Source organism: Protobothrops mucrosquamatus, unplaced genomic scaffold (genome assembly GCF_001527695.2).
Source record: "Protobothrops mucrosquamatus isolate PMUCROS unplaced genomic scaffold, P.Mucros_1.0 scaffold127, whole genome shotgun sequence".
Taxonomy (NCBI): Eukaryota; Metazoa; Chordata; class Lepidosauria; order Squamata; family Viperidae; genus Protobothrops; species Protobothrops mucrosquamatus.
The window spans coordinates 1-16,529 of NW_015386494.1; the positions used below are offsets into that span (position 1 = coordinate 1).

General features: G+C 36.1%; 1 protein-coding gene and 1 non-coding gene across 2 annotated transcripts in view; both read right to left on the reverse strand.

Moving 5' to 3' along the window:
• Positions 1–1,846: 1,846 nt before the first annotated feature.
• Positions 1,847–1,981, reverse strand: LOC114922360. Its single transcript, XR_003810392.1, has one exon. It is a non-coding gene; the product is annotated as a small nucleolar RNA SNORA76 (small nucleolar RNA).
• A 2,756-nt stretch (positions 1,982–4,737) lies between these two features.
• RALGAPA1 (Ral GTPase activating protein catalytic alpha subunit 1) overlaps positions 4,738–16,529 on the reverse strand; it is a gene marked incomplete at its 3' end in the record, with an annotated part of 67,310 nt that continues 55,518 nt past the window's right edge. The window contains exons 21-28 of the mRNA XM_015813009.1: positions 15,123–15,275; positions 13,869–14,062; positions 13,674–13,772; positions 13,423–13,578; positions 10,679–10,807; positions 10,054–10,179; positions 5,419–5,477; positions 4,738–4,846 (exon numbers count right to left, since the gene is read on the reverse strand). Of these exons, the coding sequence (XP_015668495.1) occupies positions 4,738–4,846; positions 5,419–5,477; positions 10,054–10,179; positions 10,679–10,807; positions 13,423–13,578; positions 13,674–13,772; positions 13,869–14,062; positions 15,123–15,275 (1,025 nt within the window). The remainder of the gene's footprint in view (positions 4,847–5,418; positions 5,478–10,053; positions 10,180–10,678; positions 10,808–13,422; positions 13,579–13,673; positions 13,773–13,868; positions 14,063–15,122; positions 15,276–16,529) is intronic.

Genomic DNA, 16,529 nt, shown 5'->3' on the forward strand with positions numbered 1-16,529 from the left:
AGAATAGAATAGAATAGCTTTATTGCCCAGGTATGATTGGACAAACAAGGAATTTGTCTCTAGTGCATAAGCTCTCAGTGTACATACAAATGTAAATAAATAATAAATGGCAAAATATCTAAAACAATCTTTACTATAATGCATAGTAACAAATGTAAATATATACAAATGGTTTTTACAATGCAATAATTACAATGGGAAGTACATGAATTTGGATTACTGTAATTCAGAGGTCTTCAAACCTGGCCCTTTTATGACTTGTGGACTTCAACTCCCAGAATTCCGCAGCCAGGCATACTGGCTGAGGAATTCTGGGAGTTGAAGTCCACAAGTCATAAAAGGGCCAAGTTTGAAGACCCCTGCTGTAATTCATTCTACTGGAGTGGTTCCCCCTTTAAGACCCTTTGTAAACTCCAGCTGGAGCAAAATGCAATGGTCCATTATCCTGTTGGGGGACAGTTACTTCAGTATTATAACATCAATGCTTTGATTCAAGAATTAGTTAAGAGCACACTGAAACTGATTAAAAAATAAGAAGTTAAATGTAAAAATATATGAATAATTGTTATATTGGGGAGACATGCAAAATTGAGCCCTTCAGGGATCCATGTTGGAACCAGTGATTTGTAACTTGTATATAAAATGATCTGACTGTTCATCAAACTGTTCAGGATAATAAAATCAACAAGGGACAAAAAAAAACCTCCACAATGATTTCTGCAAATTAAAGGAATAAACTTAAAAATTGGAAATGCAATGTAAATAAATGAAAAAATATGGAATTTGACTAAATAAACAAGCAAACCCCCAAATTTTGCCTATACATTAATAAATCTGAGCTGGTAGTGATAGATCTGGGAAGGGATCTAGGAGTCACAGTGGATAGCTCAATGAAAATGTCGACTCATTTTGCAGCTGCTATTAAAAAGGCTAATTTAGTGCTTGGAATAATTAGAGATAGAATTATAAACAGTACTAAAACTATAATAATATCCTTATTCAAATCCATGGTCCGACATCACGGGGCATAGTGTGTGCCACTGAATCCTAGGTAGGATTATACAGAGCTAGAAAGAGTGAAATGTTACTATAGCAGCTAAGGTTATTTAGCTTGGAATAAAAGCAGATGAAGGTCCAAAGCCATATAAAATTATGCCTAGTATAAATAAAGTGGAAAGAGAATACCGGTATATTTTCTTTTTTCACCCATAATGCTAAAACCTGAAGTCATCCACTGAAACTAAACACAGGAAGATTCAGGGCCTATGGACAGAAATACTTTTCACAAGGAAGACAGTGAAACTGTGAATTTTAATTAATGTAACAGCAATCAATTCATATTATTTAAAAGAGTGGCTATAATCTTTTGAATCACTGATAGCATACCTTAAATGCTGGTTGCTGTGAAGTGAAAAGGGCTACTACTTCCAGTTTAGGCTGGAGCTTCCCAAATGTAACTAGCTCAATATTTTTCAAATATAGTATCTAAGGTTGGACCCAATAAAGTCATTTTGGGTTTGAAAGTAATTGAATACTCTAAAGCAGGGGTCTTCAAACTTGGCCCTTTTATGACTTGTGGACTTTAACTTCCAGAATTCCTGGCTGAGGAATTCTGGGAGTTGACATCCACAAGTCATAAAAGGGCCAAGTTTGAAGACCCCTGTTCTTTTTTTTTTTAAACAAGCCAATCTTTCCTCCTTTAATTCATGTTATCTTCAGATATTCTAGCAAACAAGATAAAATTGAAGCACTCCTACATAATACACTCTTTCCAGATGATCAAGCCTCTGAATATTCACTGCAGTTTTTTGAGGAACTTACATATTTTAATATTAAGCATGAGATGGATTATAACTTGTCTTTAAAAGAATCACTCAGGTTTAAGCTGAGCAACACCAGTTATAAGCAAGCTTTTTATTTTTGCACTGTAGCGTAGCCAGTGAGACCATGAATGGGTCATGCACCAGTTCAAAGGCAGTGCTTGAAGACCCCTGTTCTAAAGTGACCCTCAGATTCATAAAATGGTAGACTTTGGGGCTTTCTAAATCCAGCCTGTTACTTGACGCAGGAACTCGAGTCAATAAAATTCTAGATGGATTTTCAACTTCTGTTTAAAGAGCTCCAAGGGATCCTTTCCCTCAAGTACTAGTGTAAACTCATTTTTTCATTCTATCAAATATTGTATATATTTATCCTAATAGATCAAGACATGTTTGCTAAATGCATATGACGCATCACTAGCATACCAGCATTTATTTATAAAATGTCTATATGTAATTCATTTTTTTTCAATTATTTTTTTCTGGAACCTGTTTTATAAATTCAGCCATAAATTTAAGAATCCCCGTCCTTAATTTTGCACATCTCAGGCTTTAACTTTGGATGGGGTAAATTGTCCATTAAAAAAAAACAACACATTATTTTTTTGGCGCTTCAAGTCAGTTTTTGACTCCTGGCAACTGACTAGACAAGTCCCTGCAGTTTTCTTGGCAAGGGTTGCCATTGTCTCTTTCCTAGGACTGACAGAGAACAACTGGTCCAAGGTCATCCAGATGCTTTGTGTCCAAAGTGGCATTAGAACTCACAGTCACCTGGTTTCTAGTCTGATGCCTTAACCACTATATCAGGGGTAGGCAACCTTGGCTCTTTTATGACTTGTGGACTTCAACTCCCAGAATTCCTGAGTCAGCCATGCTGGCTCAGGAATTCTGGGAGTTGAAGTCCACGAGTTATAAAAGAGCCAAGGTTGCCTACCCCTGCCTTAACCACTATACCAAACTGGCTCTCATATACTTTTCTATTACAATTTTCCATAACTCAAATTGCAATTTTCTATGGAGATTCTCAATCATCCAGATCATGGTTGTCCCAAAGGTGCTTTTTTCAAACTGGTGAGAAATGGAAGGATTTATTTCAATCCTTCCATTTCCCCATCAGACCATTAGAACTGAAGAAATGTCTTAGATGAGAAGCAAAACATTTTCAAAGGAAAAAAACAACAACCCCAAAATCAAGTTGCCTTTTGAAAAAAAAAAGCACCTTTGGGTTAAATTGCATTAAATTAAAAGTACGGAATGATTCATCTGGCCTGTATGTTTTCTCAAGTATCAAATTTCAACAGCGATTCTGGGTCACCTATTGCTTAAAAATAGTTGGAATGATATTTTCTGCTGCATAGTTAAGGCTTTCTAGCCACTTTAAAGACATGTTATTTTGAAGCAGCATGTAACACAGCTGCTAACTGCAGCAGTTGAGAGGAGTGGCTAGGATCCTTTTGCCCAGGCTTTCAATATGGTTGAATCAGAAAAGTTGTGACTTCACGCTGTCTAGAAGAAATAAATGGTCCCTATACTTTGACAGAACAGCTTGGTTGGAGTTCAGAAAGTGTTGTTTATCTGTTATAAGCCTGCAATTTGCTTTTGTCAACTGCCATTTCCTTCTAATAGTGTACATACTGTCTTTCAATAAAACTGACAAGACACAAAGCATCTGGTATCTATACTTATTCATATTTCTTCACTAGAAAATGAACCAACCTTCTTTTAATAATATGTGTCCCAAATAAATGCTCAAGAATTGTTTCCCACAAACTGTTTTTGAGCTTTACATTCAGTTTCCAAACTGTACAAAGAGGATATATCTCAATTATTTTTTCTCACGATATATACTGTTTTAAAATTGTACTCTATTTTTAATTTAAAATTCAACTTTTTGAAACTTATCAAAGCACAACAATTTATGCAAAGCTAGGCACTATTTAGACTGAATCAGGAATTTCAAACGCAAATAAATGTAGACAGCCACATAACACAAAACACGCTGATCAGCGGGCTGCATTCATACCTAACAAATTAACATTCGCTGATTCTTAATTAATAAAATTAATAAAATAATTAAATCAACATGTCTTTGTTTTTCCTTGAAGATGTTTTGCTTCTCATCCAAGAAACTTTTTCCGTTCTCAGGCTGGTTTTCTTTAGAAGTGAAGAAGCTTCTTGGATGAGAAGCGAAACGTCTTCAAGGACAAAGAAAGTCCAGTTGCCTTTTGAAAAAAAAAACACCTTTGGGACAATCATGACCTGGATGACTGAGAATCTCCATAGACAATTAAATTAACACATTATTATTTGTGATTAACTAAAATTTAAATTAAAGTAGCATTACTGATGGTTAGTAAAAGCAAACAGGTTGCCCGTTATAAAACAGTAAAATATTCTATTTCTGTGAATGTAATCTCTGATGGGCTGTTGTCCCTATTCTCATTAGTGCATTAGTGCCAACTAGCACTAATTTCTGCATTAGTGCCAACTGGCACAGACAAATAATAATCTCACCAGCAACGTTCCCTCTGTCTGCTTATACAGCTATCAGCTGTTGGTGCAGTGCCTGCGTATGAGAAAAAGCAGCAAGGCAGAAGAATGGTAGCAGCAGAGAGCAGGATCTGCAGAGCCACCCCGGGTAGGATTTGGGTTCTGGCAGAAGCTTAAATTTTTGAGCTGTTATGGACACATATTGCCACACACTGTCCATGCATAAAAGAGAAGGCAACAGAACAGACAGGCTCTGGCAGCATTCAGTTTGTGAAAAGTCGTAAGCTGTATGAAAAAACTTCAATAGGCTACAAATTTGAAATATATGCCTAAAATAGATTAAAAACTGCCCATACGAGAATAAAAATAGTAAAAAACAATGTCATATCTCAGTTTAGTTGCCATGTTCTAATGATTACCTACTTACTTTCAACGAAGCACAGATTACATTCAGAGCTTCCTTGATCTGAGGATGATGGGTTTCATGTAGTAGTTCTTCACAGATCCAAATGCCGAGGCTACAAATAGCAACACATCTACAAAACAAGTTACAGCCATATTAAACTAACTGTACCTGATAAAAATCAAGGAGTGAAAAGCCGTGCTATTTTATGTTTTCTTACACGGAGTTAGATCTTATGCACTGACATGCCTTCCAAGTAAATAGGTTTTGATTAAGGAAAGTTTCCATAAACATATCAGGGGAAGGAAACTAATGTCACAAGTTCTCTCATTAACACTCCAAACTATCATTTGTTCTGTTTCAATGGTTACACTGATCCTTTAAAACTGGGGAGGAGAAACTAATTGTTCTGATTATGGAAACTTTCAATCCATTGCGCTTACTATTTGTAAAAGGCTAGTTTTGGATACATTTTTTAAAAATTAAAACATTGTGGCAGACTATTTAGTGAAGCAAATGCCAACATATATTCACTGTATATTAGTATTTTCTTCACTAAATATTCTGCTACAACTTTTAACACTATGTATTTTTGCTACTAAGAAATGGTAAAAAAAAATCATAATATATTATTTAAAAATTTAACCAAATACCTGAATTAACCAATTCACAAAATGCTTTGGAACATTCCTTGTTTATCCATACCTTGCAGGTCCCGATGGCTCCTCTTTTGCAGAGCTTAATATTGTTTTGATAACCAGTTCCTAAAGTAAGAAGATTCAAGATAAGTTATCTCTAAACAGCTTAATGTAATATAAAAAAAAAATCAGTAATTTACACATCTCAAAAATGGAAAATTGATTTATACTTTTAAGTCTTTCAGCTGCATATGTATGCTGATAATTTGGGTCATCTACCTTCCACTCTGTATCCCAATTGGACCTTTTAGTTTTTTTCCCCTTGAAAACATTTTGCTTCTTATCCAAGAAGCTTCTTTACTCCTGGCTGAATGGTGGGGAATGGAAGGATTTATATTCCTTGCAGTCATCAGGTCATTAGCACTCTGAAGGTCAGTCATTAGCTCTCTAAGAATCATTGAGGCTACATTGGGAGGTTATCCATACCCGCAGTCACCTGAATCAGAGCGCAAATGGATGTGGAACCTTCTTGGGACTGCTGAAAGGACTGTGTTGTAGACAGGAGATAGGTGGTATAATATCCTCCCCCTCCGTTGAGAGAGGGCTGCTCAATTTTAACATAGATGATTTCTTTTACCCCTCTTTCAAACCAATAGTCTTCTCTGTCCAGAATGTGGACTTTGCGGTCTTCGAAAGAGTGACGTTTGTCTTCCAAATTCGGATGGGCTGCTGAATCTTGTCCTGACGGGTTTGTCCTGTGTTGTGTCATGCATTTGTGAAGTGGTTGTTTTGTTTCTCCGATGCATAGATGTGCACACATCTCACAACATTGTACTGCATATTTCACATTGCCCAGTTTATGTCTGGGTGTTTTATCCTTGGGGTGGACAAGCTTCTGCCTTAGTGTATTTTTGGATTTAAATATTGCATGTTGTGTTGGTAGAAAATCCTATGTTTTTTAGATATTCCTGCAACACACTGAATGACAACGTTATTTTGTCTGTTGCTCTCTTCTTTGTCTGTTAGGGAGGAATTCACACTGGATTTTTTTTCCCTGCATTTGATGAAGGCCCAGTTGTGATAGCCACAAGTTCTGAGGGCTTCCTTGATGTGTTTTAGTTCTTTTTCTTTTTTCTCTTTGCTGGTAGGCAAAGCTGGTGGTATACAGAGTTCTGATCACTCCCATTTTGTACTCTGGGGATAGTGAGAATTAAAACGTAAATTCCGATCTCTGTGTGTTGGCTTTCTGTATACTTCAATGTTGAGGCTTCTGTCTTGATGAGAAGTGAAACCTTTTCAAGAAAAAACTAAGAAAGTCCAGTTGCCTTTTGAAAAGCACCTTTGGGACAACCATGACCTGGATGATTGAGAATCTCCATACACACTTTCACTGTTTACTTATTTCTTCATATAATGAGGCCCTCCCAGCCAATACCTTTCCTCTTTAAAACTAATTTTAAAATATTTTTGTTTAAAGTGTTCTGGAATGAGTTAAGCTTAATATTCTCTAGTACAGGGCTTTTCAACCTTTTCACCCATTGTACCACTTTTAGGCTATGGCAACATCCGAGTACCACCAGTCGCCTAGCAAGGTGTCAAAAACTTGATGATCCCCCCCCAAAAAGGAAAAAAGTGATAAAATACAGGTAGTCCTCGACCTACAACAGTTCCCTTAGTGACTGTTCTTTCAATATAAAATTTTTATTGTTTTCCAAAAAAGAAAAAAAACATCACAAGTATTACACAATATTATAATATATCCCACCCCCCCGGACTTCCCAAACCAAATCCNAGGCTAATATTCAAATATAGGTAAACAAATATTAATATCTCTAACTCCACAAACTCTATTTATAAACAATCCATCTCCTCCACATTAATAAAAAAATTATACATTTAAGTAATTCAAATACACCAAAGTCTATATCAATTCAGCAGGTATCACCAGTAGCTCTGAGACTGTTCGAAGTTACAATGGCACTGAAAAAAGTGCCACCCAAGCCACAGCCGAGCAAGACACCTGCCTGCCCGCCCAGCGGCTCTCTTCCTCCTGTCCGAGATTTTAATTGTTGTAAGCATTTCTGTTGAGGATTGGAAGCAGGGATGGGGTGGGGGGGTGTTTGGTTTTTATTCCCCCCATCTGCTGGGTGGTTGCAGCAGGTTTTGATCACTTCACATGACTCGGGACACTGTGACTGTCATAAATATGAATCAGTTGCCAAGCATCTGAATGTAAAGCACAAGACCCTGGAGATGCTGCAACATTCCAGCTGATCGGTGCTTCTTCTGGGCTCAGCAGAAGCACCAGGATCAGCGCTGAGCTCCAGCTGGAGCCTGTCACTGATCCTGGCGCTTCCACTGAAGCCTGACAGCCCTGCAGCTCCAGCCGTCTCTCGCTCAGGCTTGTGCGGTGTTGCCACCGGTTCAGCTTATTCCCCTCCCCTGCTACCACTTTTCTAGGATGGTCGCATACCACTTGCCAGGTGCCAATGTACCACAGGTGGTACCCGTACCATTGGTTGAAAAGCCCTGCTCTAGTAGTGAGAAAGAGGAAGAGAGTAAAGGCTTCAATTTCCTGCTTACATGGGAGAAATTACCATAATAATTTGAATTTGTATTTAATTTTATTTAAATAATTTTAACATAATAAGCTACTTAATATTGTCATATAAATAGCCCGAGATCAGAAATACTAACTATTTTTTTTATTAATCTTAATTTTGATTTACCGACAGCAGAAACTTGATACATGAATATGATAAAACTGGTTTCTTTTAATAAACCATCACTATCCACAGCTTAACATTCAGATATATTACTCCATTTCCAAACTCTTTTTCATAACCGTACCAAACTAATAGAGGGAAGGGGGAGGGGACCTGTATATTTTGCTAGCTAATAATTTCCATGATATTTCTTAGAACTTGTTCCTTGGTGCCTACCAGAGTTTAAGTTACCTGTCTTTTTAAAAATATTTTTAATTAAGAAAATGGAAAGCTAATATGATGGAAAGAAAAAGTCCACCTCAGTCATTATAATCTCCAAAAATGCCTCTTGGTCATATAGTGGCTATAGTGGAAGTATTCTTATTTATGTTTTAAAAAAGTAAAAGGCACACTAAAGTGGTGGAGGGCAAGTTAAGAAACTAGAAATGATGAGAAACAATCTTAATAATGATACTTTCTGATATATGAATGCGTTATGACTGACCATGCTCCTCATGGCATTCATTTTAAAAGAGTATCCACATCTACACAAATTCAAAATGTGCACATGGGCCAAAGAGTTTGGGAATCCCTGCCCTAGACACCTCTTTTAAGGAATTTCAATTAGTTTCCTTTTTTTTTTTTTCCTGGAGAAGTGACCTGAATGAGAAGCTGAAAGAAACATGAGGGATTTGACTGTATTGTTTGGGAACTTTAGTGAACAGCACAATTAAGAAAAAATGCCTATTCTTTCTATTTTCCTCTTTAAATTTAACAATTTTATTCCTGGAAATTGCTTGGTCCACGTTAGTCCATAATTCTGACAAATTATGCATCTGCATAATTATCTTTTTTTCTTAGTTGCACAGGACTTTAAACGTTAAACGAACATTTCCCAAATGGCAGAAATTTGCAAAATCTGTGGCATAATCTGTGTAGATCAATAAAAATAAAATGATGGTAGGCCGCCATCAGAAGATGAACTTGAAAAGGCTTTATTTCCAGGAGATAAAGTCTAAGCTTCTCTGCCCAGGACTCCCTTCTTTATTCCAGTTCTAGGAAAATTAGAAAGCAGGATGTTTGGCTCTGCCCACCTAAGGCCCAGAATTAAAGGATGTTAAAATCCTGTTCCTGTCCTGAAACACATCGGGTACCTATGCAGTCATGTATATACGTATATATGCAGGGGACATTTCAAGGAACAAAAAAAAAAGTGGAATCAGTCTAATAAATCAGACCTCGACTTACTCTGCTATGTGGAGAGAACACTGAAATTGGGGCTTTTGAGCTTGAAACAAAGGTAGTTTTGGACAGATATAACCGATGTATGGCATACATAACCCATAATGGGATTTATTTCTCTCTCATACAATATTACAACTTAAGATCATCTACTGAAACTATATTTTTTTATTTTTATTTATTATTTAAATTTATATACCACCCTATCTGCCTTACGGGACTCAGGGCGGTGAACAGGCGATAATAGAAATCACAATAAATATTAAATAAAAAGCCTGCTCTAAAATACCCCATATAAAAACCCCTACCAAAACACAATCAAAACTATGCAGGGAGGATGGGTAGAAGGAAGTACTTTGTCTCTCAATGGATATTTTAAACTGTGGATTTTGCTGCCAGCAGTTCGGCCTGCTATATTGGTAATGACAAGTAATGTAGATGTTTTTAAAGGGGCTGGATAGCTTTACAGAGAATTAGGCAATCACGGTTACTAATGCTAAGTCTTTGAATCAAAAGAATACGCTTTAAATACTGGCCACTGTGAAGTGACAGTGGAAGGGTACTATCCAATCCTGGTTTAAGAACTTGCAAATGCATCCAGCTGGCGCCATATACCATAAAATGTTATACAATGAGCCTGTATTCCAGCAGCATTCTTCATATGTTGTTCTGTCACATTTAGGTAGCTACATGGCCACAAAAAATAATTTATACTGCAGAAGATATAAAAATAACACACAGATTTCAAAACCTACCTTTACTTCTGTAAACTGAGACACAACAATATCAGGAGTGTTTGGGTGTAATGCTGGTAATTCACAATATAAATTGGGAAAACACACCAGAGAGCCTAACAGAACTTGTGCTTCTACTCTTGGAGCCTGAGTAACAAATAACAATATGAAATATTAGTAACATTTAAATTAGTATTTAATCACAAACAAAACTAAATAAAAGCATTTATTTTTTATATTAATTTCATTATTTTGCTTCCCTTAGTCTCTTCTGCTTTCTTATTTTGTATTCTTAAGCTATCCATCTGCTGTCTCTCGCGTTGGATACCTTATACTGAATGCTCCCTGCTATCATTTTAGAAAATATCGTTTTGTAAAAAACTGTTTGCCAGTTTAAATTAAAAGGCAGCCTAACTTGTAAAACAGTTCAGCAACTTTATTGCGGAAGGCATAATCAGCTTTATATATTGAATTATAATAAAAGGATTATGTAATTACTTTGTACATAATATACTAGGTTGCTGATAGTGTAACAAGCTTCTTGCTATGAAGAATTGTAACTAATAAACTTCGCAATTTACAATAACTTTTATTCTTATAGAAAAATTAATATTAAATAGCAACCATTGAAAAAGAATCAACTTACATTGAGAAAAGATGATGCTGCTACTCTGCCAGCAGCTACAATGAAATCCATTATCAGCATGGTAGCACCAGGCAAACCAAGGGAAAAAAACTGTGGAGAACAGTGCTTTATGATTGTATTAACAATGTCCTTGAAGGAAAAGAAACACAAGATTCAGATTGTCTATCAAGGAAACTGTAGATAATGTGCTAAATATAAAATACAGGGAAGTATCAGAATGGAACGAACCTAGTTTTTAAAAAAATGTTTCATATTAACTATACTTTAATATAAATAGTCTTAATTTAGTGACCACAATTGGGACTGGTAACCTGGTTGTTAAGTGAAGCAATTGCTAAGTGAAACTGTGACAGCACTCATGGTCTTATTTCAGCTTTCGTTGCTTTACAGACCTGCAAAAGTTGTAAATGTGAGCACTGGTCACAAAGTTACTTTATCATTGTTGTAACTGTGAACAGTCGCTAAATGAAGAAATAATTAATTGGGGACTATCTGTGTGTCATCCAAATTATGATCAATTTTAATTATTGGTTCATTCAATCAGTTCATAACGTTTTGTCTTGTTTTCAAAAAAATCGCAATTATCAGATTTGGGTGAATTAACTGAAATTGAAAAAGTCTACAAAACAACCTAGAGGATAGAGAAAGATAGGAGCAGAAAGCTTAGGACAACTTAAGTACACTCTCAAATCCAAGTTCTGCCAGTCTGACAACATAAAGGTTATTTTTGGCTTAGAACCACAATTGGGACTGGATTTCTGGTTGTAAGTCATTATAATCGTAAGTATGACATTGAGGCCAGACCTGATTTTATAACATTTTTTGCGGTGTTTATTAGATGAATCTGTGGTCATTAAGCAAAAGCGTGGTCCTAAGTGCAAACTCATTCTTCCATATCAAGCAAAAATGTTGGAAACCAGCAAAAAACAGCTGAAAAGTATAGTTGGCACTGAGTGGTATGGAACTTACAGCCTTAACTAATGTCTCCTTTACTCATGCTTTTCAACTTATGCTGCTGTATATGATTTAGGATACCAAAATCTTGCTCTGCCTTGATTTTAGTCACTAAGAATTTGTTTACTTTTCCATCTCTTTAATAGATAAAGTTAAAATTTAGACAAATCTATGTATGGTTCTCCAACAAGCAAGCACATTTTATCTTAGATAGAATTATGGTGTCCCATTAAAATATTCTTTCAAAATATATAATTCACTAAATAAGAAAAAAAAATAGGAGATTCAAATTGGAATTTACATTTTTTGTTCATGAAATCATTTTCATTAAGCTGGATATATTTTAAGAACAAGGTAACATTTTTCCAACCATATATAGCAAAAATAAATCTAGAACTTTTCCTACAAATGATGTTTACTTAGGAATAGGGATGTAATATCATGTTATATAAAATATATAAAAGCACAATTTATTTTCAAAATATAAAGTCTCTAATAACTCTCTAAAACAAGATTTAGTCTGAATAATATTACAGGAACCAGTGTTTCGTTTTTGCTAATGACCCTTAGATTTCTGGGAAGGCAACTTATTCATCAGTATGATAAATTCTTGGCAATTATGCTGAAAATGCTGCTTTACCAGAACTGTTATAAAATGGTAATTAGATTGTTTAGCAAGAAATAGAAAGAGTATGTATGAGATAAAAACTTGCAACTAAATTATTTGTCAGTCAAATTCTGAGTAGATTGCCTAGACCAGAGGTCCCCAGCCTTTGGGGCACCAGGGACTGGTTCTGTGGAGAAAGGTTTTTTTGCGGGCTGGAGAGTGCGTGGTTTTGTGTGCTGCCTGCATCTCGCAGATGGGACTTTGCTTGTTTGTGCGGCCCAGTTGCTGGCATGCCGCGGCCCAGTACTGGTCCATGGACCGGGGGTTTGGGAACCCCTGGCCTAGAACACTTGTAGAACTATAAAGCAGTTCCTTCAGACAAACGTTGTTTATAGCCATACTGTTTTACACTGTAGATGTGACTCAAACAATTACATATTTTTTGGGGTTTTTAAAAACTCTTTAATATAGACAATGAAATATCAATGAGAATACATGTCCAGTATCTTTCTCTCTGTCATCTAGTTTTATACACAAGCTTCTTTTTCTGGTATAGAAATCACATCCACAATTCAAAATAGCGCACCTAAAACAAAGATGCACCACTTCAACTTTTTTGTCTGGTAACTGGATGGCATCCACCAATATAACAGATTTCTCTTCTCATTTCCATTTCTCTGAAGAACTGGAGAGCTTTTCAGAACATTGGGAGAGCACCATGGAGTACATTTGGCACATGCAAACAGATGTATTGAGCAGGAAGAACAAGGGAAAGCCCTGATGTTCAAGTTTAAGTCTGTGTAATAGCAGACAATGTCCTCAGCTTGTCCAGTGTCAAGAAAACTAATCTAAACTATTTTTTTTCAAAATGTGTTCTCAAACAAATCTAGGATTTGTTAAAACGTTTTTGGTGATTCCTAAATAATTTAGACAATGACAAGGAAACATCCTGGAAAAAAAATGCCCATTTTTTCTGAGCTTTCCCCTGAAACATAAACCTGCAAAAATGAGTTGGAAGAGAAGTAGAATATATTTTCAGCAGCAGGAGCTGAGTAGTATTTGGATGTTACAAAAAGGCTTTTTATGGAGGCCTTAATTACAGAGATAATGACTGCCTGTAAACTCCGCAAAAGAGGAAATTAGATATTTTGTTAGGAAGGTAAGGTGAGGTAGAAACCCTTACCTGATCAACGTGAAGCAGTCCACAATGCATTATATTGTAAAAATGAGTTAAAAAGTCCCTGTTTGGAGAAACATCTTGTCTTCGTTTCATTGTATTACAAATGAGCTTATAAGCATGCAATTTGCCTTGTTTGTACTTGTCACTCAACATGGTTGCCTAATATTAAAAAGGAAAGCCAAAATATTAACACAGTTCTATCACATCGTTTTTTTTAAAAAAAAAATCAAAAATCAAATGATAATTAAAATTACCTTAAAAAGCCATGGAGTAAGTATTCTCAATGGAGGAATTAAGACTGGTGGAGATGGTGATATCATATTATCAATTGAAATTCCAAGATTATCTCTAATCTGAAAATATTACAAAGTGTAACAAACACTTATATGAGTAAGATATTGTTGAAATAATTCTTTTAAAGTATTTTCAGTTTGAAATTCTCTCCGTACCTTAGCAAGATTTTGCCACAGTTCACAAAGGTAATCAAAAACCTGAGCATGTATTTCAGGGTCCATTATGCAATTGACATCTCCTAAAATTCCTAGCATCCGTCTCCACATTACAGTAGCTACATCTGCATGCCAGCCAGTCAGGGTTCCTCCTGCCATCACACTGCAACATTCAGATGGAAAATCACTGGTTTCTGTAGGAAGAAAAAAACACATTATCAGGCATCTGTTCTTTTTTGTGAAGAGAGTCAAAGCAAAGAAATATGCTATGAAACTTAATTTGTACAAGTATTTGTTAGATTAGATTGGAGAAATGCTTAACCTAACACAAAAAAATAAAGGAACACTACTTTTTTCCCCCCTTGGCATTCTCTTCCCAAATATTTTCCCAGTGTAACCTCTCTTCTTACCTCCAAAAACAGTTTTGAAGTAGAGGGAGTTTAAAAAGCAAACTGAGAATTCTATGGAACACTAGCCTTAGAACAAATTCAGAAAAATGAAGGCACTGCATTTATGGGCACACCTGAAATGTAGTCCATCTTTTTACAATAAATGTGTTGCATTTATCTAGAAAATAAACTTCTAGTTAACACTGAAGCCAAGGCGTATGCATTGGATCATGCTTCCTCTTTTGTCATAATATTATATAAACCTGTTTTGTATATGATGGCATGCATCTGGTGCAAAAATCATATTGTATGCATTATATCCTGAACCATGGTATAATGTTACATTAATGCCCACTGCAACTACTGGCTTCTATATTTTGCAGCAGCATAGCTGGAAAATGCCCAAATGTAAAACTATAGGCTATATCCACCAAGAACTACCTAGAATCATAGTAACTTCTTACATTAGGCTTTCTTAGGGCCACACACTGCTGTCTATTCCAGCTAAAATTAGCAAACATAGAATAGACAATTTATTAGCCACACTAATCTGGAGGAAAGCTGGAGAAGTGGGACAATTAATATAAGAAAAAACACATTTTTACATGACAGTTCGTGATAGAAAGATAATTCTACTGTTGTAAACTATCTTGAGTTTACACAATTAGATTTATGAATGGGTTATGTAGCTTCAGTCAATCATTAACTGAAAAATAAAGATCTGCTTTATTTAAGAGAATAAAGCCTCTTTGTTATTGATACAACTTCAAAAAAATGGCCCCAAATACAAGCTTTTTGAAAATACGCTGTACTAAATAAGAAATGAAAGAAAAGGTAGTCTTAAGTTTGCTATTCAAGACATTGCCTAGATCATCCGGTGTCTGTAAAACAGAGTGGTGGAGCTTCTCATCCAATTGCAGGTCCTTTTGTTCATTGTGATCTGCACTCAAAGTAGCAGGTGATGGAGTCTGGGACCGTGATCCAAGAGCAGACTGAACTGGTGAAGCACTTTCGGAACCTGTGAAAAATTTTTAGCTATCAGAATAAGATGTATAGTTATATAATACTTATTCTGATTTGTAAATACATCAACATGCTTTTTAATATTGATGTAATACTGTACTTAGTAATGATAAAAGCTAAATATTTATCAAAATAACAGTATTTCAAGATGGTACTCATTATATTGAATTAGCAAATTTCAATTAAGCTAATTTAAAAGTTATAAATATTTTACTTCACTGATAATTTTCTACACTTTTGTACAGTTAGGGTTCTTACAATTAGTAGAAACAAAACAGTAGAGGAAATATAGAGAAAAAGATGATAGAAATTAAACTATGGTAATGTTCAAGTAAGATCACAGATGATAGAGATGAGTGTTGAGGGAGGACTTCCCATCTTGGAGGTGTGCCCATCTGAGATTTCCAGACCTGATCCAAGTAACTGATGGCTTAATATACATCAGTGGTCATACTCTGGTTCTGATTTTCTCTTGGAGCAATGGCAACAGGATCTGAAGTTGGGGGAAGATTTCCATTACTTTAAATCTACATGGTCAGATTACTTTTTGACCTTGGAGTATCCTATGGCTGCTCCCTGCTTTAGGAAGGAATGGGATGGGGAAGTGCATCCATTCTTGCTCTCTTTATCCTCTCAGAAGCCTTCTGCATTCTTCTGTACTGGCTTTAACAGTTAGATGCTGGGGACATAGTATTATGCTGATTCTCCTCTTTCCACTGAGATCAGTTCCAGTTAGTGTTATGGGAGATGGGAAAGGGGGAGGGGTCTGCCTTACAAATCTTCTTGACTGGGAGTGCCTTAAGAACTCAACACTCTACCTATATCCATTTAATATCTATATGAAGCTTTTGGGTGAGGTCACTCTATGGCACAGAGTGAGCTGTCATCAATAAACTGACAATATTTAGCAATATATCTCTGCTCCAGGCCAATAAATAATGCTTTTGTCAGTGCCTGGAGGTTATGGAATGGAATGGGGGCATTCCGGACGGGGAAAACAGATTTCAACTCAAGCCTAGCAGGATGGAGGGGCTTTGGATTTTAGGACTCCTGGAACGAACTACCCCCCGAGATCCGGATGATTCCGGATCTCCTTACTTTCCGCCGCGCCCTCAAGACATGGCTTTTCCAGCAAGCGGGCCTGACCTAGGGAGGATTTTAGGTAGGGATGATTTTAAGAAAATTTTAATTGACACACAGCTTCGAATATTTGGCTTTTAATTTGGTTTTATGGGGTTTTTTTGTTCTT